The 27,060-nt window shown below is 41.4% G+C and overlaps 1 protein-coding gene across 7 annotated transcripts in view; it reads left to right on the top strand.

The window, feature by feature from the left end:
- rerea (arginine-glutamic acid dipeptide (RE) repeats a) overlaps window positions 1–27,060 on the top strand; it is a 131,904-nt gene that overhangs the window by 85,249 nt on the left and 19,595 nt on the right. For 5 of the 7 annotated variants that reach the window (XM_056732856.1, XM_056732855.1, XM_056732853.1 and 2 more), the window contains 7 exons: window positions 10,949–11,054; window positions 12,471–12,567; window positions 13,474–13,578; window positions 18,927–18,975; window positions 19,903–20,027; window positions 20,119–20,218; window positions 23,589–23,687. In XM_056732856.1, coding sequence (XP_056588834.1) covers window positions 10,949–11,054; window positions 12,471–12,567; window positions 13,474–13,578; window positions 18,927–18,975; window positions 19,903–20,027; window positions 20,119–20,218; window positions 23,589–23,687 — 681 coding nt within the window. Of the gene's footprint in view, window positions 1–10,948; window positions 11,055–12,470; window positions 12,568–13,473; window positions 13,579–16,242; window positions 16,455–18,926; window positions 18,976–19,902; window positions 20,028–20,118; window positions 20,219–23,588; window positions 23,688–27,060 lie in introns of those variants that run through there. The other 2 variants (XM_056732858.1, XM_056732857.1) reach the window with 2 other exon arrangements.

The following is a 27,060-nucleotide window of genomic DNA, read 5'->3' as shown; positions in this document are numbered from 1 at the left end:
TTTAAATATTGTGTCTGATCATGTGTTGCCTAGTTTTCTGACCAAATATTTGTCCAAAACATTTACTGCAGACTGTATATTTAAGTAGTTGACAAATAGACTGTACATGTGTCCTAGGGTGTGACATGGAATCTAAATAATATACAATAGTATACTATAAATATTAATAAAAAGTAATATTATTATCTGTTTGTTTTCTAAATATTTACAGTCTGTCAATTATCCATTTGCACTAAAACTTGTGTTTTAAAACTACAATAATAAATATACTAAAGCATGTCAACCACCATTATGAGATTTGTAAAAATCTTTGTGTGTGTTGAAATTACACATAGATGCAGGTGTAATGAGAGAGCATGCGAGCTCTATTGTGGAATTGTGGGTAATGGCTGTGGCAGTACATTAGGGTGGAGTGTGAGCAGTAAGATCAGACCCATTGTGGAGAGCTGAAACAAATGACAGTGATCAAAGCATTTCTTACTGCCACTTTTCCTGAGCCAGAAGAAGTGTTTGTGTATGTGAAGTATAAAATTGTTTCCAAAAGTAAGATGTAAGAAAATAAGAAAAGCAGGGACATGTACACGCCGACTGTCAATGACCAATGGACCCCATTGTGCAAATGAGCAGGAGCTGTGGGCTTTTACACCCTCCATGTGGAGCATTTGGATGTGGGGCTTGACAGCGTGTTATCACTCACACAAACACACACACTTTGTGTGTCATGCATGCGTGTTTGTTTGCTTCTCGGAGAGCCGGATGGCCAATACTTCAGGGCTGCAATCAGGGGAGGCTGTGCAATCAATACCATCACAGTGGGCTGGAAAAGCTCCTGTACAGGGAGAGAGAGAGAGAGAGAGAGAGAGAGAGAGAGGGGGGGGGGACGAAAAATACTGCAAGAAAGAAAAACAAATGCAGGGAGGGGCAGTTCAAACGGTTGTAAATCTCAGCAGGCTTGCAAACAAACAGTTATTTTCAGTCATCATACACAGACACCTCTGATAGTGGATTATCACCTCACCGCCGCTCCTTGCCATTCAATCACTGGCTGTGCAAGGCTGTCAGCCAGCTGGATGTTGATTGGTCGTCACGGTGAGAGTGGGTTAGCCAAAGTGTAAAAAAGAAAAGGGATAATTCAACGACCGCTGCACTAATGATGCCGAGCAGCATCACCGAGCCAGAAGCTATCAATAACCACACCCCCTCTTTCTCGTGCACATGCACATAGGCAGAGGACCGCACTGAGCTGTCACCCCCACTTTGTTTCGTCCTTCATCCCGGCGGACATTAATACATGCAGACGTTTCATTTCTTGTTTTCATTTTAATCTAGCATGATGTGGCGAGCCTGGTGCGCTTTCCGCGCCAGCTTGAATCGATGTTAAGCTTAGCGGTGGAGGCCAGTACCGCATTCAGCCAATTTAGATATCAGTTTACTCCAAATGTACTATGGTACTTGATAAAAATGTCGAATGATGTCTCCGCAGCCCACCCCCGACCATATGCTCGCGTTTTACTGCAGAACTAAGTACGAGAAATTGTCAGTGTGACTGTACGACTCCATCTAACCAGTTGTGTATGTGTAACAACCCATTACATCTAATTAGATTGACCTGAGCTCTTATCTGGCTGGACTGTGTCGCTCTGGATGACAAAGAACCGAGTTGGTGACTGCTGGTGTATAGGTGTACGGATTGAAAAACGGCTGAAAGATGGCATGCTGGGATAGAAACCACAGCCAGAGAGTTAGCCGTGACCCTTGAACTTCAGCTGCCAGTCTTCTCCTCTGTCCTCTCCTCCACAGAGAGATGCTTATCTCCTCTTCTCCTCGACACAGAGCTGAGGCCAGTAACTCCCCGTCTGAGCCGTCTCTCATACACACGTCGACAAGGAGGTCTGCTTCGTTTCCTCTCCGTCGATGTTAATTCATTGCGCGCGTGAATACTCGTATGTGCTGTGAGTGTGTAATTAAAGAGAACAGAGAGGGATTGGAGGAGGCAGATGATCTCTCCTCATGCCTGTAGTGCACGGCTCCTCTGGCAGATTGACAGTCTGGAGCACAGACAAGCAGCTCCCCGTGGCGCTTCTCTTTATTTCTCCCCCTCCGCCACATAGGGGGCTGTTTCAGCTGCGTACACACGCTCATTAAAATCTAAACGTATACGGAAATGTCTGTCTGCGAGAGGATAGTGATTTTAGATGTATAGTGGAGTCTGCATCATCTTGTGTGTGTTTGTATGAACGCTTGTCACTGGTAATCGCCACGGATGCTGTAACCGCAGTAAAGCCAGAGGGCGGGGCTCCAGCTGGCATGTCACAGGCCGGTTAGTTTACCGTCTGCCCAGGCACAAACTCTCTGAATCATCCTAGGGACCTTGCACGGCAGTTTCTTGTAGATTGTTGAATGTTTGCCCACGTCAGTATGCGTAATGCTTTGCCTCCTTTATGTGGGAGATAATACAAACTAAATATTTGCAGAGGTTTAAGTGTGTGCGCATACGTGCATGCTTGCATGTTTTCTTGACGTGATGTTTTTGCCCACTTAAATTTATTTGGTGATGACCACTTCCTCTGGAGTGGCATTGTAAGGAACCGCATATCTGTTTCTTTCTCGGTGCCTTTTTGAATCAATTTAAACTATATTGGAATATATAAAAAAAACTTTTCAACGTACTTACATGTTTCACATTCCTTCTAATTATTGTTCAGGCACAGTCGATCTGTTGTCTGAATCAACTTAGTTATATATATATATATACATTTATATATATATATATATTTAGTTTGGGATTTTATCAAATGATCTACTTATCTCAAACCATTGCGATATGGACATTGGTGATATTCCGATAATTCCCATATATTTTGCAGCTCTAATAGCTCTGTAAAGTATATAAATAAAGATTGATTTGTTGATTTTAGTATAAAATTAAATATGAGCAACTGCTGTAATATGAGAAATTGCTTTCTCAGCTAAGGATTCATGTCATGATGGCTTAGAATCTTATTTTAATGTAGCATGTTTTCTAATTACTTTTTTGACCGGCTGTTTTTTAAGAGTGTGCTTACAATACCTTACAAAGCTGCCTATGTAGGCAGCTCACTAGGATTTGAAACTGAGTTAGCTTTCATAAATATTCCCATCAGCTGCCGAGTACTTCTCGGCTGATTTGACTTGGATCTGTTAAATCAGATCTCTGTCTCACCTAAACCTACTTAAAAAAAACTTTCCTGTACCTAATCCAAGACTGCTGAGCCACATGTACACTAGCCAATGAAAGGTGAGCGCTGTAATCAGCCCAATCAAATAATCAGGCCTCAAGTGAGTCACCAATGCAATTAGAGCTTGAGCACACAAGAACAAAGACCATTGTGTAAAACGAAGGGATTGCGCAGCGTCTGCCACCACAAGCCGCTTTCCCTGCATCAGCTTGGCTCGCTCCAGCCCGAACACACTGATCGATTAGCCGTGGCTTAACCAAGACTTCTCATTTCCTGCCTTCCATTACTGTGCTCCATCACACCCGGCACTGCTCAGCGGCCCATGCCGTAGCCTTGATACTGGAATTAACCAGCCAACCAGGCCTGGTTCACATTTAAACAGGCACACACCCCATTTTTCTCTCTGTGTATTCTGTATAGTACCTTAAAGGCTCTACAGCTTGTTTCATTTATACGTCAGTCTTGTAAACACACGCTCTGTTCCAAAATCTAGTGAGCTGTCTACAAATCCAGTGTTTTATAGGCGTGTTCCAGACACAAAGACTGTTTTAAAGGGGAAGGCAATCCAAGAATGCCTTGTGACACTGTTAAAAGCACTTCAAGAAGAAATAGAAATATTGATGATTGGTTTCATCTTAACAACAAACAAACATTACTGCGCACGCACGCTTTTGTGACCCCAATTTAACTTACTGTACACATTAACAACAATAGAGTGACTGTAGATTATTTGTGATAACACACAGAAGAAACCGAGAAGAACAGTTACTTGGCTAAACCTGTCTCTCCAATATTTTGAATTTAGACTCCGATACAAAGCTGAAGCGTTAGATGTCAATGTACCATACGGTTTGTTTAAATGCAACCATCCAACAAATTGATTATTTAATACAATTATTATACAGCAAAACAAAAATACAAATGAATATTAAAAGAAATTACATTTTTAGACACTAGCCAAACACAAACCGGAAATTAACTGGTGTCAGGAGCGTGTGTCCGTTGAAATGCTCTAAGTTAAATTAAAAATAAATTTGTTTAAAATGAACAACTGACTGTCCCAAAATTTTGGTTTGCCATTTTTATTATTCATCTTGCGTATTAAAAATGGTTGTGCGTCAGTTTCTCCATTAAATCTATATAAATACCAGTGGGCATGGTGCAACCACTGCCTGTGGATCAGCCCTTTTCACCTCACCATGATCCTGTCTGTGTTTATCTATGAATGCATGGTTGCTCCCCTCCCCGGCAAGTGAAACGACCCAGTCATTAGACCACACTAACAAGGCAGCACATTGTCTCTCTCTCTCTCTCCTTTTATTCAGGAAGTGCAGAGACATGAGCAGCGACTCAAGGCTAAACCGAGCCTGGTGCTCATGCGACTGATCCGCCGTCGCACTCTCTACAGATTCAAGACTGGATAAGCTCACCGGCTCATGTGTTTTGCCTTTGTGCTCAAATGTTTGGAGATGTTTCACATTTCTGCGAGGCTGTTCCAGCAGCCTTGTGCTCGTGTAGTACATTATCTTACCGGCCGTGTGACAAGGTTGTGTCAGGGTAGTCGTAGAATTATGGAGTAACTCTATACTGCGACTGTGACCGTGGAGGTCAGAAACACAGATCTGGGGTCCCATGAGCTCACAGGCATTTTCCTCTCTCAGTCGCAGTGCTTCAGTCTATAAATCTACACTGTCAGCAGACATTTAAGGTTGGCACAGTCAGGTTTTAGATAAGATGTTACCCAAGATGAAGGATCGGGTTGAATCTAAAGTCAGCAGTGCATTTTCAGCAGCTACAGTAAAATTTTTGTAGCACGGCTGTGATGTTTGTTTGTTGCCTCTTTGTTATTTCATAGTATCCAGTGTTTGTCATCACATTCAATTTAGAATCTGTTAAACTATTTATTGTTCTTTAATTAAATTCGATTTAGCAGTGGCGTAGTAAAAACCAGCTTTTAAAGCTTTTGTGTGGGGCTTTGTTATTCAGTGTTTTTGAAAGTTGTATTTATAACGGTTTATTTCCTTCTATTGTCTGGATTACTCTGAAACAACAAGGGCGAATAGAAAATAGTCAATTTATGTTTTTTATAGACTAGGAGTTTATCAGTCCGCTCATTAAGGAGATTTTTATCATTGGATTATTTCCTTATTAGGCAAGCATCAGTTTTCCCCTTTCAGGACAAAATATTGTTTCCTTTGATTGTTACAATAACAGCCATTTAAACATGGACACTTTTTCCACCCATTCTTGTCTGGAGACTGCTGTCAATCATGTAGCATGTCTACCCCCTTCCTTCATGTCCAGCCCCTAGCATTTCAGTCAATGGGGGAAACGGTTTTTAAGGAGGAAATGGGGGAGGGGAAATGAGGCAGACACACCTGCTGTGTGTAGCAACCCAACACACGCTGTGATACACATCACAGCCACTGCCTGCTCATATCAAACACACCTGATGTGATATCCCCCGACGTCCAGGAAATAGCCTGCAAGATCAAGGATCTGGGCGAGGAAATAGACACAGAGATTATGTGAACAGCCACCAGTCGAGTGTTTTAAGTGCTTTGTTTTCGAGTGCGATTCGAGCGGCAGGTCTAGTGGATGCGGCAGAAGCAGGGAGATCTAAATTAGCATTATTTGTACACCTTGCGCGGTGTGAGTCACCTGGCAGTGTACGTCTGGAGGTCTGGATTTATGCTAAGCATATATGGGGTTGTAGAAAGCTTGGTTACAAAACATAATGTCTGCTGCTTACACTCCCTTAGCAGAATGCTAAAAAATGAAAAAAAAAGAATGACCCGTTATAGTTAGTTCCTCGGAGCCTTGAAATAGTACACAGATGATTCCAGCAAAGTTTGGCTATGGTCTCGAAGCATAAGAATGCATAGTTATAGTTTACATTTTCATATTTCAGTGTTGAATAAATACCAAATAGTAAATTCATAATCAACATTTCTTTCCTCTCTTATTATGATACGCTTTAGTAATTTGAATAACTGCATAATGTTTATCTGCTTTTGAAACACTGTGATGCTTTAAAGGGGTCATATGGCTAAAACAAATATTTTCATTGGTTTTAGATATATAATGCAATGTGTACACACGATTTAAGGTTCAAAAACGCTGTATTTCCCACATACCATGCGTGTTTGTATCTCCTGAAACAAGCAGATTTTTTTTACATCACTCTGAAAAATGAGGTGTGCTATGATTGGACAGTTAACCAGTGCGTAGTGATTGGTCGAATACTGCAAGCGTGTGACCGAAATTTAACGCCTCTCACCATATTTGGAACATCTGGTTCCAAAGCAATTGTACTGACAGATACGCCCAACTTATTTGTGTATATATTTGGGCGGTCTTAGACAAATCATATCACGAACTGACGTAGATTTGTGGGGGGGTGGTTGCTTGAGGGGTTTCAGACAGGTCTGGGTAAGCTTTTGCTTTTAGATAATCTTTTGTTTTTGAAATTTTACGTGTCTTTATACATGCATGGGCAACTTGTATTACAGCAAAGACACAGAAATACACATATTCGTGCCATATGACCCCTTTAAAAGGCTGTTAGGTAGGCAGCACACAAAGTTTTGAATCACAGCCTTCTGGTTTGGATTTGTCTCTCATGATGGGGGTGCAGTTTTATCCTGGTTTTGTTACACTAAAAATCTCCCCCTTTGAACCGCCTAATGCTCATCGAATCCAATATAGAGAGCAGATGACAGATGGGCAGACTTTGTTCAAAGTGAGTCGAGATTTAATATCTAAACAGCAGAGGGAGAGAGAGAGGCGCCCGGTGTTTAGCAGCATAAAGGTCCTGACTGTGCTGGCATCACAGCTGTGACTCCAGCCCGCTTCTCCCACCCTCCCTTCCTCCATTTGTTCTTGTAGACAGGCGGAGGAGTAATCTGTACACAGGCTTTTGCAGGGGAGAAACATGTCATCAGCACTTGTTTACCATTATTAGTTTCAGTCTGACAGTGGCAGGGCAGCACCATTGCTCTCCTTAAAAAAAAAAAGGCTTGCGCCAGAGGGAGGATTGAACTTCAAACTGGATTAATTGAGATTTACACTAGACACATTCTTTAGGTTGTAAAAATTCAGCATCAAAAACATTGTTAATACAGTTGGCATGTTTATTTGCTACAAATGTGGTTGCTATAGAGGAACATTAGTAAAATTGTTTTTTTTTTATTGTGGTTTTAATGCAAAATCATAGTCGAACGATGCTATTTTAGCAAAACCATAAGCTTGGAGCAAAATGCAGGTGTGTTGAAAGTGAATTGCGTTGATTTGGCTTTAACAAAGCAGTAAATTGGTCAAAGATGTCAGTCTGGTGCACCCTTACATATTAAAGCAATAAGAAAGCAGCACTGAAAGCGGATGGAGGGCACTGCAAATGCTCTTAAGATGTTCCTCTGTTATGCTTCTGCTGATGTTTATGTGTTAGCTTCATAAAGACATGTTTTCTTTTTATTATAAAGAACGCCCACACAAATGGCTACATGTTTTTCCTCACACGAGACGTTTTTGTTCAACAGAGCTGTTTAAGGGCTTATAGGGATGTGTTTTTCTTCTCTTTGTCGTTCACGCACATACAGCTGTGAGCCGAGGTCCAGATGGAAGTGCTTGTGTGTGTAAGGAGAGGGCCGTGTCTGGTCTGTGTCTGAGAGGCAGTTAAAGAGAGAGCTAGAGAGCATTGGGCGGAAACTGTATCGGGCACATCCATCATGCGAGAGAAGAGTGAGCCCTTCCTGCCTGCCTGCTCCTCACTAATCATATCATGTTTGAAGAGAAGATTAGCTTGTAGCTCTGTCCCTTCAATGTCACAAACAGAAAAACATCTACACTGAGAAAAAAGCGAGCGTTAGTGTCCTGGTTTTGCAAGAGGCAATCAATTGAGAAAGTCAGAAAATGAGATTCGTGGGTGTTTTTAACCTATGAAACATTTCCAGAAGGCTGAAGAGATTGAAACCGACCGGTTTGCTATGAATTTAAGCACTCCGGACTTTCAGATGTTTCACATGCTTGAACTGCCATCGAAGCCTTAATTCCGTCCCATTGCAAAGTTTAAGAAACCACTTCCACATTGCCACTTTCTCGAGGAAGCTTAATCTCTGCTTTTCTTCAATCCCTAAGCTTCAGAGGAAACAAAATAGCGTACTGGTGGTGCATGACAGAAAACACAACATAAAAATTACAAAATAAACACACATTTCCTGTTAATGTTCGAAAGGTGAATAGCTGAGGGGTCTGGTTTTGCTTAGCTCTGGGTTGGTTATATGAGAATAATATGAGAGTACTGTTTCTTTTTTTACCTGTTAACGTTGATACCATGTGTCCACATCATGCTGCTTTTGTTAACAGCTTTTGCGGCGGTCACCATATTTAATGATAATGCCAAACAGAAAGAGACTAGCCAATAGCATGTAGCATCCGGACTCAGAGGTGGTAGGTTTGGTCGCCATGTTGATACCTTCAGCAATGGCACGTAATAAACCGTGACTAATTCAAATGCCGTGTGCGCAAGCATTCAGCTCATGTAATTGTCCTCTCATTACCAGCTCGGTTCTTTGTCCAAGCATGGCTCAAGAGTCCGCTTCTGTGCGCACCTCTTTAATTCTCACATCACTAATGAATAGTCCTCACACTCTTTACTCTTTGATGTGTGCCACACATGCCGCTATTATTAGTCTGGCGGCTCCCTGTAGAAACCCCAGCTGTTGGAGCAGAGTAACACCCCTGGAAGAGACTCCACCCTCCCTGTTCGCCCTCTGGCACCGCAGTCCCGACCAGACTCGTAAAGTCCAGCTTCAGCCTCTTTTAGCATTCTCACTGGACCTGCACACTGACTGCGCTGTAATTAGTGATGCCCAGTGTGTTCGTCTCACCCTGTTTCTTCTCCCGTGTTTCCACCGTTTCCCTGAGCCTGGGATTTTGTCCTCTGTACAGTATCTATAGGCGGGTTTGAGCTGTGCTGGGATCAGCCGCATGCGGAGAGACTCGGGGAGGGAGGGAATGCTATGTGAAATGTCACTAATCAATTCGGCATTGTAACTGTAATGTGCTCCTCGCCTGTGCCTCAATTCGGCTGCCTCTCTCTGCCACAGACTGCTTATCTTGATAATTTGATTCTGTGTGGTGATCTGCTCAGTGTAACATGCAAACATAATTAGGGTCTGAAAATGAAAGAGTCATTTCCAGCTCTAGAGCAGTAAAAGGAAAGGTCGCAGGATTCTGCCGCATACACTCATTGCTGTTTTATGCGTTTTTAAGCCAATAAGGATCTGCTTGGACGTCACAAATATCTTAAATAGTGTAAGTCTGTGAAGCCTTTGGAGGCATTATTATTCACGTTAACATCCTTCTAAATGAATGTGTGCTCTTTAGATCATTTGTTGTTCTTGGAGCGTTTTTATAGGGTTTGTGTTCATTTTTGTAAATGAAGGTGGGAGTGCTGATAGACACTCCCTCATGTTCTGCTTTCCATCTTCAGAGATAATGGTGAATTGTGCTCAACCAAGGCAGGAAAAGCTCTGAAACGCCCTGTGGGAGCACAGGTTGTCTCTCATCTGTAGTCTAACAGGCAATGACAACACCTCTGTTGACTCCGTTAGAGGCAGACTAGTGAAGAGATGCTTTTTAGTCTCATTCGAATGGGTTACATCTCATCCGTGCGGATTGAAAAAGATCACAAAACATGCGCTGCTTTTTCTCTCTCACTTTTTGAAATCCAAACATTTCTCCCCTTTGGCTGGATCGAAAAGCCGCTGCCTGTTTGCAAATTCATGCCGCTCTGTTTTCCTTTGTGGATAGTGTAGCACAACACACGTGTACGCTCGCACGCTCCCAGTGATTTACGCTGACCTCAGTGAAGGTAGCAGAAGACTTGGAATTTTTTAACAATGAGCTCACTGCAAGCCCACCCCCTCTTTGACAAGCCGGAGCTCTGCATCCAATACAAAAAGATGTGTTTGGCAGTCTGATTCACTCAGGATGTTTTTTCCACTAGGCCTGCGCGGTGGCACACTCGGCCTTTGTGGGGAATGTGGTAATTTGAAGTCGTGTTAAAGATGACTGTGATTTCTGGCAGTAGCTCTGGGGATCTTGTCGCCAGCGTCTACTGAACTGTGGTTTCTTTAATGTCCTTTTAAACATTTGAATGGCCAGTTGGGTTTGTGTGAGGGGATAATAAATGTTTCATGTCAGGGAATAAAAAACAGTATTTTGCCCTTTTCTGTTCTCCTGCCCCTCTCAGACGTGCCTTCGGGAGGTCTGGATGCATCTCAGTGCTGCCCCTTGGTGGACATTGAGGGGTATAGCAGAGACTAGGCACTGCATGCAGTCCCCTGGTCGGACAGCGGGTGGCATTTCAAAGTGCAGCTGTAAGAGATCTGAGCTTCATTTGAGGTTAAGACAATGCTGGCCTGTTTTTTATAGTCGTTTATAAAACTTGTACATATCATGCGTTTTAAACAATAAGACACAGCTGCCTAAATTTGCACTCTCCATGTTTCCTCACTTCCTACCCACACATGGCCATCGAGCTGTACTTCATTAAAGAATTAAATGCTTTCAATCCCTTTTTAATTGACTTTGTTCCACCCTGGGCTTTTGGCATAGAATCGGCTGGAACTATAAATCCAGGCCGTGTTTGCCAGGGGCCAATTTGTGATGCTATTAACAAACAAACAACGTCAGTTCATTTTATCAAATGTTTATTTTTCTTCCAGAGTAAACGGGACCATCTGTTAATGAATGTGAAATGGTACTACCGTCAGTCTGAGGTACCTGACTCCGTCTACCAGCACCTGGTGCAGGACCGCAACAATGAAAACGGTAAGACTGCGCCTGTGTGCGTCTGGCAGAAAATCCATCAAGAACTTCTTTTAAGAGTCTCTCTCACCCCCATCATTTGTGTAACCACCTCTGGTTATTGGTTTGTAAAGTTTCATAGAAAACGGCATCTAGCGTAAATGAGGATTCCGGAAAAATGCAACCCTCCTGCCCTTGTTTCCCTGGTAACGCTCCCTCAAGAGCGACAGCGAGGCCGTGAAGTGCAAATAACTTTCAGTGTAATGTGCCCTCGGAGCACTCATTCTCCTGACTATCAGCAGCAAATCTGAGCTTGATACACACATCAGGCAGTAATAACAGGCTGGGGGCTCCACTGGGCAGAGGCTTTGGCACTTTGATTCACACTGCACTCTAATAAAGCATTGAAGAAGGCTGGCATACTTGCCGGCCAGCTGGAGAGGAGCAGCCACCACCTGCTGCAAGAGTGACCAGAAAATGTCCCTGCTTTAGTCAGAGATGAATGCTCAGCTTTTTGGATCCAAGAATGCTTTTTAGTCGATTTTTCAGGAATATTTAGGATTAGCCAAAAGGTATTGATCCCACAATATGTAACTAGGACTGTCGCAACACTGAAATTGCAATACCAGTGACATTATGCAATCATATATACCACAACAATACATTTTCTGTTTGTTGTGCTTATTTATGCACTACGTTGTATACTGAAAAATATTGGTATTAACATTTTAAAGTGATAGTTCACCCAATATGGAAGATTCTAACATCATTTACTCACCCTCTTATCATTAAAAACCTTTATGACTTGCTTTTTTCCGCAGAACACAAAAGAAGATATTTTAAAGAAAGTTGTTAACCAAACACCATTCACATTTACATTTAGCTTTTTATGCATTTGGCAGATATATTTTTAATCCAAAGCGACTCACATCGCATTATCCTATTTATTTGTATCAAAGTATGTGCAATCCCCTGGGATCGAACCGCGGTGTTAATGCAATGCTCTTACCACTGAGCTACAGGGAACTTCTATTGTAAGGACACAAAACCAAGTGAATGGGGTCCAGTTAAAAACCTTTTTCAAAATATCTTCTTTAGTGTTCTGCAGATGAAAGTCATACAGATTTGAAATGACAAAATGGTGAGTAAATGATGACAGTTTTTCTTTTTGAGTGAACTATCTATCTATATCACTAACTATTTTTATGGGCATTTGTAGGGTATAATTGCATCTTTAGTTTCTACGTTTTCAAAGAGCAAGAATACTGTTGGTTGATGTCGTTATGACACTTCAGCTGTCATGCAGTTCCATAGCATGTCGGACTGTGTGCATCTGTCTTGTTTCTTTTGTGTCTCGCCTGCAGTTATTGTGTGTGCACATTTTTATTAAGGATAGTCTGGATGCCTCTCATGCTCTGTGTCTGTTTTCTCTCTCCCAAGACTCTGGTCGAGAGTTGGTTATTACCGATCCCGTGGTTAAGAGCAGAGAGCTCTTTATCTCAGACTATGTGGACACCTATCATGCTGCTGCCCTCAGGTAACACACACAAAAAGTTGAACATTGAACTGTCATGAGGAATTTATGAATGTACCCGCAGTGATTTACAGTTATTAATAATAACTGCCCGTACGCATTATAGTAGTATAAAAAAACCTCATCTAAAGACACTAGCTGTTAAGACCTTTAACAGATGTTTTGATCCTCTGTTTAGAACACAAGTGGCCATCTCAGTACAGGCTACCATTTTACAGCGATTCTGCATGCGAAGCATTACTGAAAGCAATTACGTTTTTTTGCGATGAGGCTCAGGAAAAAGAGGACAGGCATGCTTATTGTCAAGAAACCAGATCCGCTCGGTCTGTCTTTACCCATGTGATGTATTTTTTCCCCCTTTCCTTCACTCTCTCTTAACTGAAACCATCTGGAGGCAGCACACTAAGCCACAGCACTGAACCACTGATTTCAGGGCAAATTAGCTGCAACTTCTGCAGCACAGAAACTCCTTTGATTTGACTTATTACAGGGCTTTAGATAAACTCTGTGAATTCCTCCAGCATGTCGTAATGCCTGCTCCAAACCTCATGTTCTTTTCATCTAATTAGGACGCCATTGAGCCACCTTTGAAAGTACAAACAGTGATGCCTATTATTTTTATGTGCCCTGATGTTGAAATGTAAAGTGCTGAAAAGGGGGAGAATATAATAGAATATCAAGATTTGTGATGTGGCATGGCACCCATATCAACCGTCACCTTTAGTTTGTATAACGCAATGAAGGAAAGGGTCATTAAATGTTATCATTATATAGCAGTACTGGAGTCTTATTCATAATAGATACAGATTAAAGAAAACTATAATGGTGTTTCAGATGCTTTAAGTACATGTGGAAATGAATTTGCACCTTGAAATGAGACCGGTTTGTTTGCTTGATTTTGCTTTGCAGGGGGAAATGTAACATTTCACACTTCTCTGACATATTCGCTGCCAGGGAGTTCAAAGCACGAATCGACTCTTTCTTCTACATCTTAGGATATAACCCAGAAACCAGGTGAGCCGCCGCTGACATCAATAATCATTCCTTCTCCTCAGGCAAATGCTCTTTTAAGATCTCAGCGTGTTGCTTATATTGTACACATCGAACTCTTATGAAAACCATTTCTGGGTTGCAGTTGATGGTTTTGTTTTATTTACTTCAAATAGTCTTGTAGGGGATGAAGGGACGTTGATGGTAAATAAGATCAAGGCAATATATTGCAGGGCTCTAGACTCATTTTTCTCCGACACACTTTGCTCAGATGTTAGCACCAACTTACAATTTGGTCGCACCAACTTACAATTTGTTTGCACTCATCATGATGACCTTGCATAATGACCTCAGTTAATGAATTGTTCTGTGGTATTTTGTCACTCTGCCTTTTACAATAGTTGGATATAGAACGCTTTAACACTCGCAAGCCCAAATAATCTTAATAAATGCAAAGAAACTTTGTATTTGTTATTTTATACAGTTTTATATTCAAGTGATATATTTGCAATGAAATGATCTTGACACAAATATATCCTGTCACTCTTCACAAACCTCCTTTATTGCCCTTTTTGAAAAAAGCTGTGTTTGTGCCACTGGCCCTCCTTTATTTTTACAACATGAAATTTTATTAAATTATCTAGCTCAAAACTCAAAAGTAACTCTGAACTAAATTATGATATATGTCCTTTATTACTACACATAAACTTTAATACTAAATCTTGCAAACCACTCTTGTTAAATGGTCTAAGGGGTTTTGATTGAATGATTTGATGGGTTTAGACCAGGGCTATTCAAATCTTACCCTGGAGGGCCGGAGCACTGCAGAGTTTTGCTCCAGCCCTGATCAAACACACCTGAGCAAGCTAATCAAGCTGTTCAGTATCGCTAGAAAATCACAGGTGTGCAAGTTTGATCAGGGTTGGATCTAAACTCTGCAGTGCTCCGGCCCTCCAGGGTAAGATTTGAATAGCCCTGGTTTAGACAGTCAGTCTTGTGAGTTCCGTGTTTGACATAAGAGTTGTTTCAACAAAATTAATCTGTTCAAATGAGTCATTACGTCATGAATCAGACATTAGCGGACATTGATGTGCTGTTTGTTATTTACATCTGTAAGGACATCGCAAAGTTAGAAGTTAAAAAGGAAAACACTTCATTGGATGTCGGCTGAATGTGCGGAACACTTGTCAGGGAAGAAAAGGCAACGTGTTTTAATTTCAGCACATTCACACCCAGCTGTCATTCGGGTAAAAATATTCTCAAAATGCGCCACGTGAAACATTGATTCTGACTTCCGACCTTGCTTTTGATTAACGTGTGAAGGAGAGAGAGTTCAGAAACCGATATGTTCAACTTCATTAATCGCTGCGGAGAACGATCAGAATATGTCATCAATGTTCCCTGAGAGTGTTTTAAAAGCATAGGGAGCACTCTGTCCCGTAGTGCTTTTATGCCGTTCGGTCAACGCAACACCGAATGTAGCAAAACACACACTTTAGTTTGGAGGCAGAGCGAGTGCACAAGCTCTCTTCTCGCTTTGTCCTGCAATTACCACAAGCGCGTCATTCACCACTCTTAAACCACAATAAATGTTAAATAAATCTTTGGCGGGGCAAACAATCATTTTACCCACTCGCACAAATGCGACCCTGTGGTCGCATTCTCAAGCCCTGTATTGATTTTGTGTGTTGACGATAGCACTCCATTTCTTGCATTTCATGTATTTACAAAATCATCAGTAAAGCATCAAGATTGTTAAGTGTAGCAATTATCTAGATGTCGTTCAGAATGTCTGATGAATATGGCTTATTGTTGATTCGTTGTGTTTATAGTGACACTTTTATTGGAAGATTATACGGCTCTGTTTATCTTTTTATAGTCAATGGACTGTTTTTCCAGAATAAAGCCCAATCGTTTTCAGAAGGGATAAAAGAATAGATAAATGCTCATGGTTATGAGGTTTAGTTATCTTCATTTCATTCAATAATTTATTGAAGTTCAATGCATATCTTTATTAAAGCGCTATTATTTGACATTACAAAGTTTAAATAAAAAATAGCAATGCATTCATTCTGCTAAATATTTTTTGCTTGTATACCCCCAGAAATAACTGCATTGAAAAGACCAGAGCAAACATAAATATATATCAAACCGTATGCAAAGGTTTGGTTATGCCTTTAATATTTAAATAGATTTGTTCAATTCCACATGATTTGTAAATATCAAAGGCATGTACATAGTGGTTTGTGTATTCAGATCAGGTTCTATTGGTCATGTTTGCATGTTAAATTACATTTAAATACATTTATTTATATATCATAAGAGAACAAAATCAGCACCAGTATTGTTGTGTGACACATCTGATGTCCATGCAAAATGGAAATGACTAGTTCCTTTGTGTGTTCGAATCACTACTGGTGTCAGACAAAAAGAGGGATTACAGTAGGAATCATTACAACAGTCATGTGATACGGCAATAATAATGTGCATTAGGTGGACAGGGTGAGCTCGGGGGGTGGAAGATGCTTTGGCTGATACACAGGGCGCAATGCTTCACGGTTGCCTGTCGGAAGCCTCCCTTCATGGGTCCCCCAGTCTCGACTCCCTCCTCCCGCTTGTTTGGTGTGCAGCAGCATGGTGTGTGAGAGCGGGAGTGATGGGCTGTGATTCCTTTGCGCGCGCGCGTGTGTGCTGAGGTCGCGGCACATGCTCAGTGCTGTCTGTCGGTACGGGAAAGCTGAGGTCACGGCACAAGCTCAGTGTAAAAGCTGCCCGTCTGAATGCACGAGCCTCCATTTTGAGTACCTACAAAAATAGGTGCGGGAGACTTTATTCCTCACACTGTCAAAACAAAACGGCAGCTCTGGCTCCGGTATGGACGACCTGTTCAGTCCGCGCAGGTACGTTTGCGTGCTAGTCTTCATACGGAGTCACTCGCGTGTGTGCTGACATGTTAGAGATGCGTTTATGTTAAAAGTAAAGATGTATGTGCATTATTTCGTGCTGACAGCGCTGACCGGTGTGTTCATGTGTTGCTGTCAGTAGCCTTAGCCGACTGTGCTATTCAGTGTGCTAATGTAAATAACGTTACTCGGATTCGTGCACAAACAACACGCATCTGCAGTCCCGTGACATGTCTGTTATCTCAAGCGATTTGACTTTGTTGTAACGGGTCAGATAAACATGAGAGAGGCTGTCGTGACTTCGTTTTGTAATACGCTTTATTGCGTTGTGTGTTTTATGTGAGCAATAGTGGTGACATTGCCCAGAGAGAAGCCTTTGTGCGTACTTTAAGACACTGAAAGCAGAGCTTTTGTGGTGATTTTAGTGGGTGTGTGAATGAAGTTGGCACAGTCCGGTCGTTGAATTTAGCCACTGTTATGACCGTCTAAGAGCAGCGCAGGGATTGGATAATATTGATGGAGGGGGTGGGGCCAGGCTTGATTGCTGTACGCGTGGTCGAGTGTAAATATGCAGGATGTTGTGTTGATGTTGACATGTGCTGGAGGTGCTGTTGTAATTAACAAAGTGTGATAGGAAAAGTATTCGCTTTATCTTTAATAAACTATTAATTACATCCGAAGTTCTGTCAGTCCGGATCAATTTCTTACAATAATGCTGTGCCTACCACAAAATATGACCACATTAATGTTGTTTTATGGGTATGTGTTAGGAACCATAAAGAATTTTCACAAGGATATCTTTGTGTGATCTTAGACGTTCTAACACGCATCGTAACACGGGATCATGCTGATATTTTTCATTTGTCCGTCCAGTGCGATTTTTCTGAACTTTTGGTTCAAAGGATGTCAAGCCAGGAAAGTTGCTTGCGTGATAAGTGTTTGCACATGTTGCTGTTTTACTTCTATGTTGAGCCAGACTCCACTCGAGATAAAATGCTGAATTATAGTTTGCTCTAGATGAATGTATCACTTCATAAAAGCATGTTAGATTGGATGTCCAACATTTTTATGTTAGGGTAAAAAACGTAATATTGTATGTAAATTTAACTGTTAAGACTAAAAAACCTATAAAGGATTTTATAAGAAATAACTTTTTACTTTGATTGTTTATTTTCGAAGTTATTTTGATTCTTGTTCTAGTTATTTCAGTTTTATTATAACAATGTGTAATAGTTTACAGTGTTTTATTTAAATGCTTCTGAAAAGTATAGTTTCATATTTGTCCATTTTCTTGAAGTAGGTGAAATAGTTTTTGCCTTGATGCAGGCATGCAGTTTAACTAGCAGTCCTCTAAACATTCCCTTCAGCTCTTATGTGTTTTGCTCACTTATTCAGACCCTTTAAATAAATGCAGAGCCTTCAGAATGTTTGGGAACCTGGCCGAGAGATTTCTCCCCCTCCACTATCATCTCACAGCAGATTCAGTTTCAGTCAAGATGCAATATTGCTTGCCCGGCTATTTATTTGACGTGGATGTCTTTCATCGTCCAGGTCCTATTAAAAAGCCTGCATTAAAAGCCCCTTTCAGCCTGGGTCTGTCTGCCATATTTGTTTCAGTGTGGAATTTCCTCCATTGACAGATCTTGTGTTTTTTGGTCTGAGTCGAGAGGATCGTGAATGAGGGAGAGAGCGGTTGTTTATGAAATATACCCAGAAGAGGGGGATGTGATTTGAGGCCCTCACCTCTCCTCCCTTTGCAGCCAGGTTTGGGCAGCCAGCCCGGCGGTGGAGTGAGAGCTGCTCTGGACGCAAATCATAGTGACAGTTTCTGGGCCCTGCTCTGTGGCTAGCTATATGAAAATCGGCGCTGTTGCCATGGCAACAGAGCGGTGAAGGCTTTTCAAAGGGAACATCTTGTCATTTTCTTTAATCCATTGCAGCTGGAGATCGGAACACTATTATTAAATTGTAGTTTCCATGGTTACTGCCATGGGTTTGTAGCAGCAGCCATTTCAGAGTTCCTCTCCCCCCCTTATCATCCGGCCTTTTGGGGGCTTTTGTAGTGCACCTCAACAGCTGAACAACTGAGTCTGTTGGTTTATATCTACACCATTTCCTCCGTCTCTATTGTGTTTTCATGTGCGATTTGCATTAATGAATATTGTATTCTGATGCTAGAGATGTATAATGCACTAAAAGCACAGTCAGGGCGTTAATGTTTTTAGACACTGTAGAATCTGTAAATTAAAGGGATGTTGTAGTACAATAATAAAAAATCTGGGCTTTTAATGATAATACAGTTTTAGCTCCAAGTAACCACAGATTTCTCTTATGAAGCAAGGAATTCAACCGCAGTTGCATGTGGTGGTTCTTACGTGAAAAGAAAACAGTAATACACCACTCTTGATGGAAAAAGTTGCTCATCAGTTACATGACTCAGTATTTTCTTTCTCCCTTTTTCTCTCTCAGGCGATTAAACAGTACGCAAGGGGAGATTCGAGTTGGCCCCAGTCACCAGGTATGTCTTCACTCTACAAATACTCACCGTGTTACCTGAAACCTTCTCCCGCTGTTTACAACCATGCTTATTAAAAGCTTGTTGTGCGGACCTTAAACTTATATTAGGCAAATGTTTTATTGACAAGCGCAATGACTGCTGTAATTTGGTCGCTTGGACGTTTTACATAAACCGGGTCTTTTAGTCCATTCAAAGAGATGTTCGATGGTTAATGATTTTTCCGGGCCTGTATGGAAATTGGCTGCTCTGATGGTGTGGGATTTATTAGACACATTCAGCAGTGTTTTATGGGAATTAGGAATGGTCACAGCGGTCTGAAATAGAAAACCAAAAAGGAAGGTGGCTGAAGTAGATGGCACATGATGAAATAGAACAAGCACCACCAGCTATTAATGTCAGATTTTTATAGTGTATTTCGTGCCGAAGATCCGTTAAGAGTTATCATGTGGAGTGAAACCAGCAGCAGGACCTCTGCTCAGGGTTACTTAAAATGGCTTTAGATGAAGTTTGTGGTGATAAAGGCTGGCCACCACAGATATTGATCCAACCCAAGATGGAAGACCTTAAGGACTTATTGAAAGAACTGAGAGTTAGTTATATTTTAGAAAATTACTTGTGGTTTGCTCTTTTTTTTCAGTCAGAATAAGTGATTTGGATCACAGAAATCGTCTTGTTAACCTAGCATCTTAACTGTGAGTTTAAATATGTGGCCTGTACACATTAGGCGAAGCGGAATATTATTCAGTCACCACCTCATTTATACAAGCGAGGTCTTTTAGGATATTAATCACTCATGACTGTTCGCACCCCTCCTTCGCCCTGATACATCAGAGAGATTAAATGAATTTGAAAATTGATATTTAGCACTCATCGCTGGTGCTATTTTGGTTGTGACAGCAGCTGACTCTCTCATCTTTGCCAAATTAGGCCAAGCTGCCAGAGCTCCAACCCTTTCCCTCTCCTGGAGGTCAAACAGTGACAGAGAATGAAGAGCTGGTTTGGATGCCTGGGGTCAACGACTGCGACCTGCTCATGTACCTGCGGGCAGCCAGGTAAGCCCCACATCCATCATGTTTCTCACAATTCAAGTGGTGCGCTATGTGTAGTTGCCAGTGTTAACTTTCTCAATCTTCTGGTTGTCAGGAGCATGGCTGCGTTTGCGGGGATGTGTGACGGGGGTTCAACAGAGGACGGTTGCCTCGCCGCCTCACGGGACGACACTACACTTAACGCATTAAACACGGTAAGTTTACACGCACTTCCTGCACTGTGCCTCACAAGACCCCAACGGAACTTTAATCTAGCTGCTATATTTTTGTTTTTTGATAAGTACTATTATTAGTGTTAAGAAACAGAACTGAAAATCACGAAGAGGAAGAATGTATGCTTCCTTTAAAGAGCTAATCTAACATTTCGCTGCTGTCCTTCTGAAACCTTGTATCTCCTTATTTCATAATTTAAATATCTCTTGCCATAATATCAAAATCTTTTGTCAGCCTCTATGTTGTCACTGGGTTTTGCAAATATCAAACCAATAATAAGTAAAAAGTGCTGTGCCGACTATGACAACACAGTTTTTGATCATTTAAAAAAATACATTTTTCTGAGAGATGAACTGTTTATGAGAAAGGTGATTGGCTTTCATGCCAAAACATAAATTTTAAACAGATAATTCTACTTGTTCGTTTCAACTGAATATATTAATTATACGTTTTGGACTTTGCCAATGTTTCAAACTGATTTTGGTAATTGCTTTTAGCTGATTGAATTCTTTGAAATATCTACAAAACTGCACAGCATTATTGATTCACAGTGTGCACTGACAATGCCATAAATTCAGTCAACATAGCCATAATAAGTTATTTGTTTATAAGTGAGTAAGTCTCACTATTCACATAAAGTAGTCTGAAAGCGTTGCATTTGTCATGTAAATGATTGTAGCTAAATTTCCTGATGGCATCTAAAGCTTTCAAATGATGCTTATTACAGAACACCACTGTTTAAATCTAGCACTACAGAAAGTACTGAATCCCTGTTACATGTTAAAAGAATTATAACGTTTACGGGTCATGTTTTATGTCCTTCAGTCACCTTTAGGAGCCAGATATGAGTTAAAAATACTCAGCAGTGTAGCTTTAGGAAGTCTATGTTAAATTGGAGAAGCAGTCTCATCGGTATCAGATGACTCATTCTTATCCTCACAATAAAACACAGCTGCTGAAGAGATTCAGCCATCTTTGATCAGCCCCTTTTATAAACGGCGATAATTCAATCCTAGTGCATTTCTGTTTCGCTATCATCAATATTTATTGTTGTTTAACTGCAGTTATTCAGCAAAACGCTAAGAATTTCTACCGGTCACATTAGTCACAGTTACAGAAACCATAAAAAGTCAAGGCCATAAAAAGATCCAGGCAGAGCCCAGGGACTGGAGCACTTTAACAGAGAAACCACAGGCTTCAGGAAGAGCCATTTTCTAGAACTAATCTTTGGGCAGTGAAACTCTTGAGGAAATAGGTTTAGCAGAACTCTGTGTTCAAACTGAGATTATTAGGATGATTTTGTGGCTTGAAAGTCTTCCATTAGTTATTTGTTCTTTGGTCTTCACTGTATGGTCTTTCGTGACCTTAAAAGTAACTTGTGTTCCCCAAGTGCACAATACGTCAGTGACTGTACCTGCTATCATTATAGCTCACATCAAGATCTTCCGCACATAGAAATTTACTTCTACTCAAACTTAGCACTGCTGATGAAACCCAATTGGTCCTGGCCAATTAAACCTGGAGTTCCAAAGAGACACAGAGAAAGATGTTCCAAGCAGGCTTCATGGGTAATTGTCAACGATGAAAAGAAAGTTTTTGACTCGCATTTCTTCACATTCTCTGTGTGCACCACAGGCTGTGGCTCCATGACGGTGCCTCGTGAAGGACAGGGCCACCAGGAGCCATCAAAACATATTTGTAAATTGGTGTTGAAGAGCTCCTCAGTAATGTCTGAGGTGGGAGATGTCTGAACGCAAAGGGTGTAATTCATAGCTTTATTAATGCGTGGCAGACTTTGATAGCTGATCTTTTTGCAAAGCTGCTGGTCAAGTAACAGTACAATATACCAGTGGACACGGGTTTGAGGAACAGCTAGATATGCTAATGCCACCCTACAAAAGGCAGACGGCTTGTGAGTTATCAAACAGATTCTTCCCTTTGTCTTCGCTAACCTTACAAAAGCATAGAAAGGGAGAAAAATCTGCAAACACATTCGACAAATGAACCTGAAATGCAGTAAACATGACATTTCCGTTCTGAGGAGGGATAAGCCAAGAATTAATGCGATCGGCGGTTCAACGTTTCCTGACCTTTTTCTGCTCATCTACAATTCCAATGTGTTCAGACTGACTCGTGCCTCAGTCAGGTACCTGCTTGCCTTTGACAAGCTGCTTTGTTGTAGCCTTGTTAGCAATGATTGTTGATGTTGAATTGTACGTTATGCATCCAATGAGAAACTAGACCCAATATGTCTCCAGTGGAGGAAAAGGATTTAATGCTTCACTTCAGCCAGATGTTGTGAAGATTAAAGATGAACGAATAAATTCTGAATTCGTATTTATAGATAAATAAAACTCATCTGGGAAATGTGAAGCTTTTGAATGGTGATGGCTCTTTTTTATGACAGAATAGCTCATTGTTAATGGGGTCATATGGCACGGCTGAAACAAATATTATTGTTTGTTTTCGATGTAATTGCCATCGGCATACACGATTTAAGGTTCAAAAACACTGAATTTTCCTCATACCGTGAATGTTTGTATCTCCTCTTTGCCCCGCCTCTCTGAAATGCGCAGACTTTTTACAAAACTCATCGCTCTGAAAAGCGAGGTGTGCTATGATTGGTCGAATACTGCAAGCGTGTGAGGAAAATGTAACGCCTCTTACTATATTTGGAACATCCATTTTACGTGTCTAATACATGCATGGGCAACTTATAACATACCAAATACACAGTAAAATGATCCCTTTCAGTGCTATTAAAACAAAGAGCTTGTCTGTTGAAGAGCTGGTGTTTTTGGTGTCTTCATCTGGATGTTTGGATGCCTGTTTTTTTGGAAGAGTATTGTCTTGAGGTTATTTCAGTTCACTCTGCCTGCTCAATACTTAATGGCTTTCAGATTTCCAGCCCAGCTGTCCAAACTCACCCTATTTGACACATTTATAGCGAGATATTCAAGCTGTCTTTACACGAGGGAAAAATGAGCCCAAAATGCTTTGTAAAGTCATCCCACGATTATTTCCCAACATAGATTTTTAGTAACTTAACTACATTTTTCAATAGTAACAAGTACTGATGTAGCATAGCAAAATGTTGCGCGTTGTTTACACATTTTTGCTATTTGAGCCAATGAAAATTGCACTTTACAGTTATCCTCTTTCTTGTCTATGTTGTGTTCGAAGATTGATAGGAATGTAAAATAGACTTTGTTTCATCTAAAGAGTCTGTTTGGGTGGGTTATGTAAATCAGCGATTCCTTTTTTTGTAAATCATTTTATTTTTTATAAATTCTTTGATGCTGAATTTCATGACTGGTTTTGATAAAAAAACTTCCCTCATGTTTTGCACAGCTTCACGAGAGCAACTACGATGCCGGAAAAGCCCTGCAGCGTCTTGTGAAGAAACCAGTGCCAAAGCTCATCGAGAAGTGCTGGTCTGAAGATGAAGTGGTGAGTGAAGGAGTTAACTTTGTCTTTGTGAAGTAAGAGGCTATAATCCCTCGCGTTTCTGGTTCTTGAATGTCCAGTGAAAAAGCACTAGAGTGCCAGCTCGTCCAGAAGAACAGGGCAGCTGCATCCTGTTTATGGCCTCTGGGATAAATCTTCTCTTTGAGGGAGAGAAAGAACGAACAAGCAAAGGACGGGAAAACAAAGTCTTGGTTAGCCTTAGGAATTGAATTTCATCTGGGAGGCAGAAAGCTGTGTGTTGCAAACAATAGTTGAAAGATTTACAGTGTCGATAACTGGCTGAAAAGCAACTTGTTCACTTACCTTGAATCTTCAAAGGAATTGACGTAAAGCCTTGAAGTCCAGTTTTAAAGCCCTGGGCAAACATTTACTCGCATAAGATATTATAACATGTTTTCACAGTCCACGCCCGGTGTCCTTAAATGAACTATGTTTCTCAACCTGCATTATGACTTTTAAAAGCACATTGCAAAACTCATAAATATTCCAAAACTTGGAGATACCCAAATATTTACTAGGCTGTGGTATGTAGATCCCCTTATTTTAAATAAATGAATTCTCATGTTTCTGTTTATATGTATATGTTGTATATATACATTTGTTTACAGACTGTCTATCGGTAGAATTGTGAAAATAGTTTGACATAATGGTATCAGCAAACGGTTAAAGATCCGTATGATTTAGTATTGATTCGCAATGGCGAGTTTAACTGAGTGCACTGTTGTTTTGTAACATGCGGAGAAACACAAATTGAAGAGTGTAGCATAAGAACAGGGTTCTGTTACAACGCTGTTTGTATTTGTCTATGTGATGCGCATGCACCCCAAAGGAAGTAGTCTTTAGGTGCCCCCTCCTCCCCGTCTGTAACCCAGCCAGGCCACCGCAGCACCATCAAGGACACCACTCTCCCCGATCTGATTTCAAGTTGTGCTTTCACAGCCCTGAAGCCTTGAGGGACAGGTGTAAATGTACCCCTGACCTTGGATGCCCACACCGGCCCCGCTGCTCCTCATTTATTTATCATCTCTCACTTTCCCTCTTTCTTTTCTCCGACCGCTCGCTCGGCCCTCAGGTCCGCCGCCTCATTATTCCTGCACTTTTTCCAGCGCTCCTTTTTGAAATGTGAATAAAAGTGACAGCGACTGTCACAGAAATGACAGAATCATCCTCATTTCAGGGTCACTTGTCACCCGTCTCCCTCGGCTGCTCACCACTCTTCAGTGCCTCTTTCCTCAAGTAGCCTGCGGCTGTTTGAGCCGCAGAAAGAGCGAGCCATTCTATTTCTTCACCCGTTTTAGAGCGCAGTCTTTGATTTCTTTTGCATAACACTGTTAATGCTGTAAAATTTAAGGGATAGTTCCAAAAATGCAAAAGTTGCCTTCAAGTTGTTCCAAACCTGTACAAATGTCTTGGTTCTGTTGAACACAAAGAACGATATTTGGAAGAATATTAGCAATTTTTCAGTTCTGGGGCACCATTGAACACCTTAGAAGAGAAAATTATTGTACTTTTTGTGTTCTAATGAACACAAATGACGATATAATGAATAATGGAGTAAAGCGAACAGTTCTTTTCTGCAACCATTGTTATTTTTCCTACTGTGGTAGTCAATGGTGCCCCCAGAACAGAATATCGCTGACATTCTTCCAAATATCTTCCTTTGTGTTCAGCATAATTCATACAGGTTTGGAACAGCGATGAACAAATTAAAATTTTTGGGTGAACTATCCCTATATATGCGTAGTGTCACGCTTTAATCTTAAAAGATGACTGAGTCATGCAGTTCTCATTTTTTGATAGAGAATACTTTTAACTATGAAAGGCTGTCTTCGAACAAGCTTAAACTGTCCAAAAATGCTGTTAAGACAGCTAACTCACTAGGTTGTGAGACATAGCCAGAGAGAAAGAGAGCGCAATGAGTGTTGTATTTCTCTGTGTCTGAAATATGACCACAGTAAAGGTTGCTATCTGCTCTACGGCCCTCATGCGTATTATCTCTGGCCGTCACAGGTTGACGAATGACGGCGTGATGCTCATGATAGCTGGGCGCCCAGGCAAGACTGCGGCCCCCCAGTGGCGAGCAAAGAAGCCTGCATGTTATCTCCAACCAAAAACCTCCCTTCTCTTTATTGTTTATCCAAGTGCATTGAAATAAAGTGCGGTGGGGGCTGAGAAGAATGTATAACAGCCCCCCTAGTATAGATCCAGACTCTTTCCTGCGGACGGCGCAACCGGCTGCCCACGATGAAAATAACTTGCTTATGTTCTCTATCGCTGGACTATTTCAGGGTTATTGTGTGCGAAGTTAAGTCATCGGTGCCTAGATTAACAAGACTGCTTTATAGTTGTGTGAGTCGAGCAGGCAGGAAGGGTGTGTTGGAGATTTCCTGTCACCTTTGGTTTTACTCGGAGCACGAGAAAAGCTGTGGTTTTGTGGAATCGATGCGTATTTATAGCTTAAAGCACTAAGCAAATGTTTAAGTGGCAGCGATGGCCTGATTTAGAACGATTTTTGAGAATGTGCTCACATTAATATGACTATTATTATGTCTGGCCTTTTGCTAGTTTTTATTTTTTCTGTTGTGGTTTTGATGTTATGTAAGGCTTAAATGGACAGGATGTGGGCTGGCTCTCATCTCGTTTTGTGGTTGCTGTGTGTGCGAGAGTGTCACAATCGTTGCCTTCATGTCAAATCATATTTGTGAATATATCACTGACTGTAATTTTATACTCCCCTCCATTTTGCTCATAGCGGATCGGCCACGGCAAAAGGCCAAGCACACTGATTTCATAAGACCCCCATGTGTTTGTACCATAGATCTAAATGTTAGGCATTCTTGGTATTTGAAGTCTGCCAGTTCTCTGAATGCCTGTGTGTGCGTTTGTGTTGGACACGCTTAGTGTGTTTTGTGTGGAGTGGCCTGACACCATCTGTTTGTACATGCTTCAATGATCTTAACCAGTTTTACAGCTTTTAACAATTATGATTTAAGCAGGAAGTGTGCATGTAACAATAGCCTTTTCAGCTTTATTCCCTTCTCCCCTCTCGCTATTACAATGGCGTACTGTCGAGAGGAAGAAAGAGAGAGCAAAACCAGCTCACTGGAACAATTTTTGACAGAGAAGAAGCCTGTTGTTTCGGTAGAGCGGGCGGCTGGTGACTTGGTAGCGCTCGCCTCCCCCTCTCACCCCTCCTCCACTCGCCCCTCGCTATCCTCCCCCTTCCGTCCCTCCCTCGTCTGCCCTGTTGCCTAGCAACGGAGGACCGGAGCAATCGTAGCAGAGGCAGAGCAATTCAGGGAGCAGATTGGTGGATGATTTATTAGTCGCGCTCAGAAAGCAGTGAGCCCAGGCA

This window comes from Triplophysa dalaica, chromosome 20, assembly GCF_015846415.1.
Source record: "Triplophysa dalaica isolate WHDGS20190420 chromosome 20, ASM1584641v1, whole genome shotgun sequence".
NCBI classification, from domain to species: Eukaryota; Metazoa; Chordata; class Actinopteri; order Cypriniformes; family Nemacheilidae; genus Triplophysa; species Triplophysa dalaica.
The sequence above is the reverse complement of the archived record's forward strand: the minus strand, read 5'-3'. Positions and strand labels throughout refer to the sequence as shown.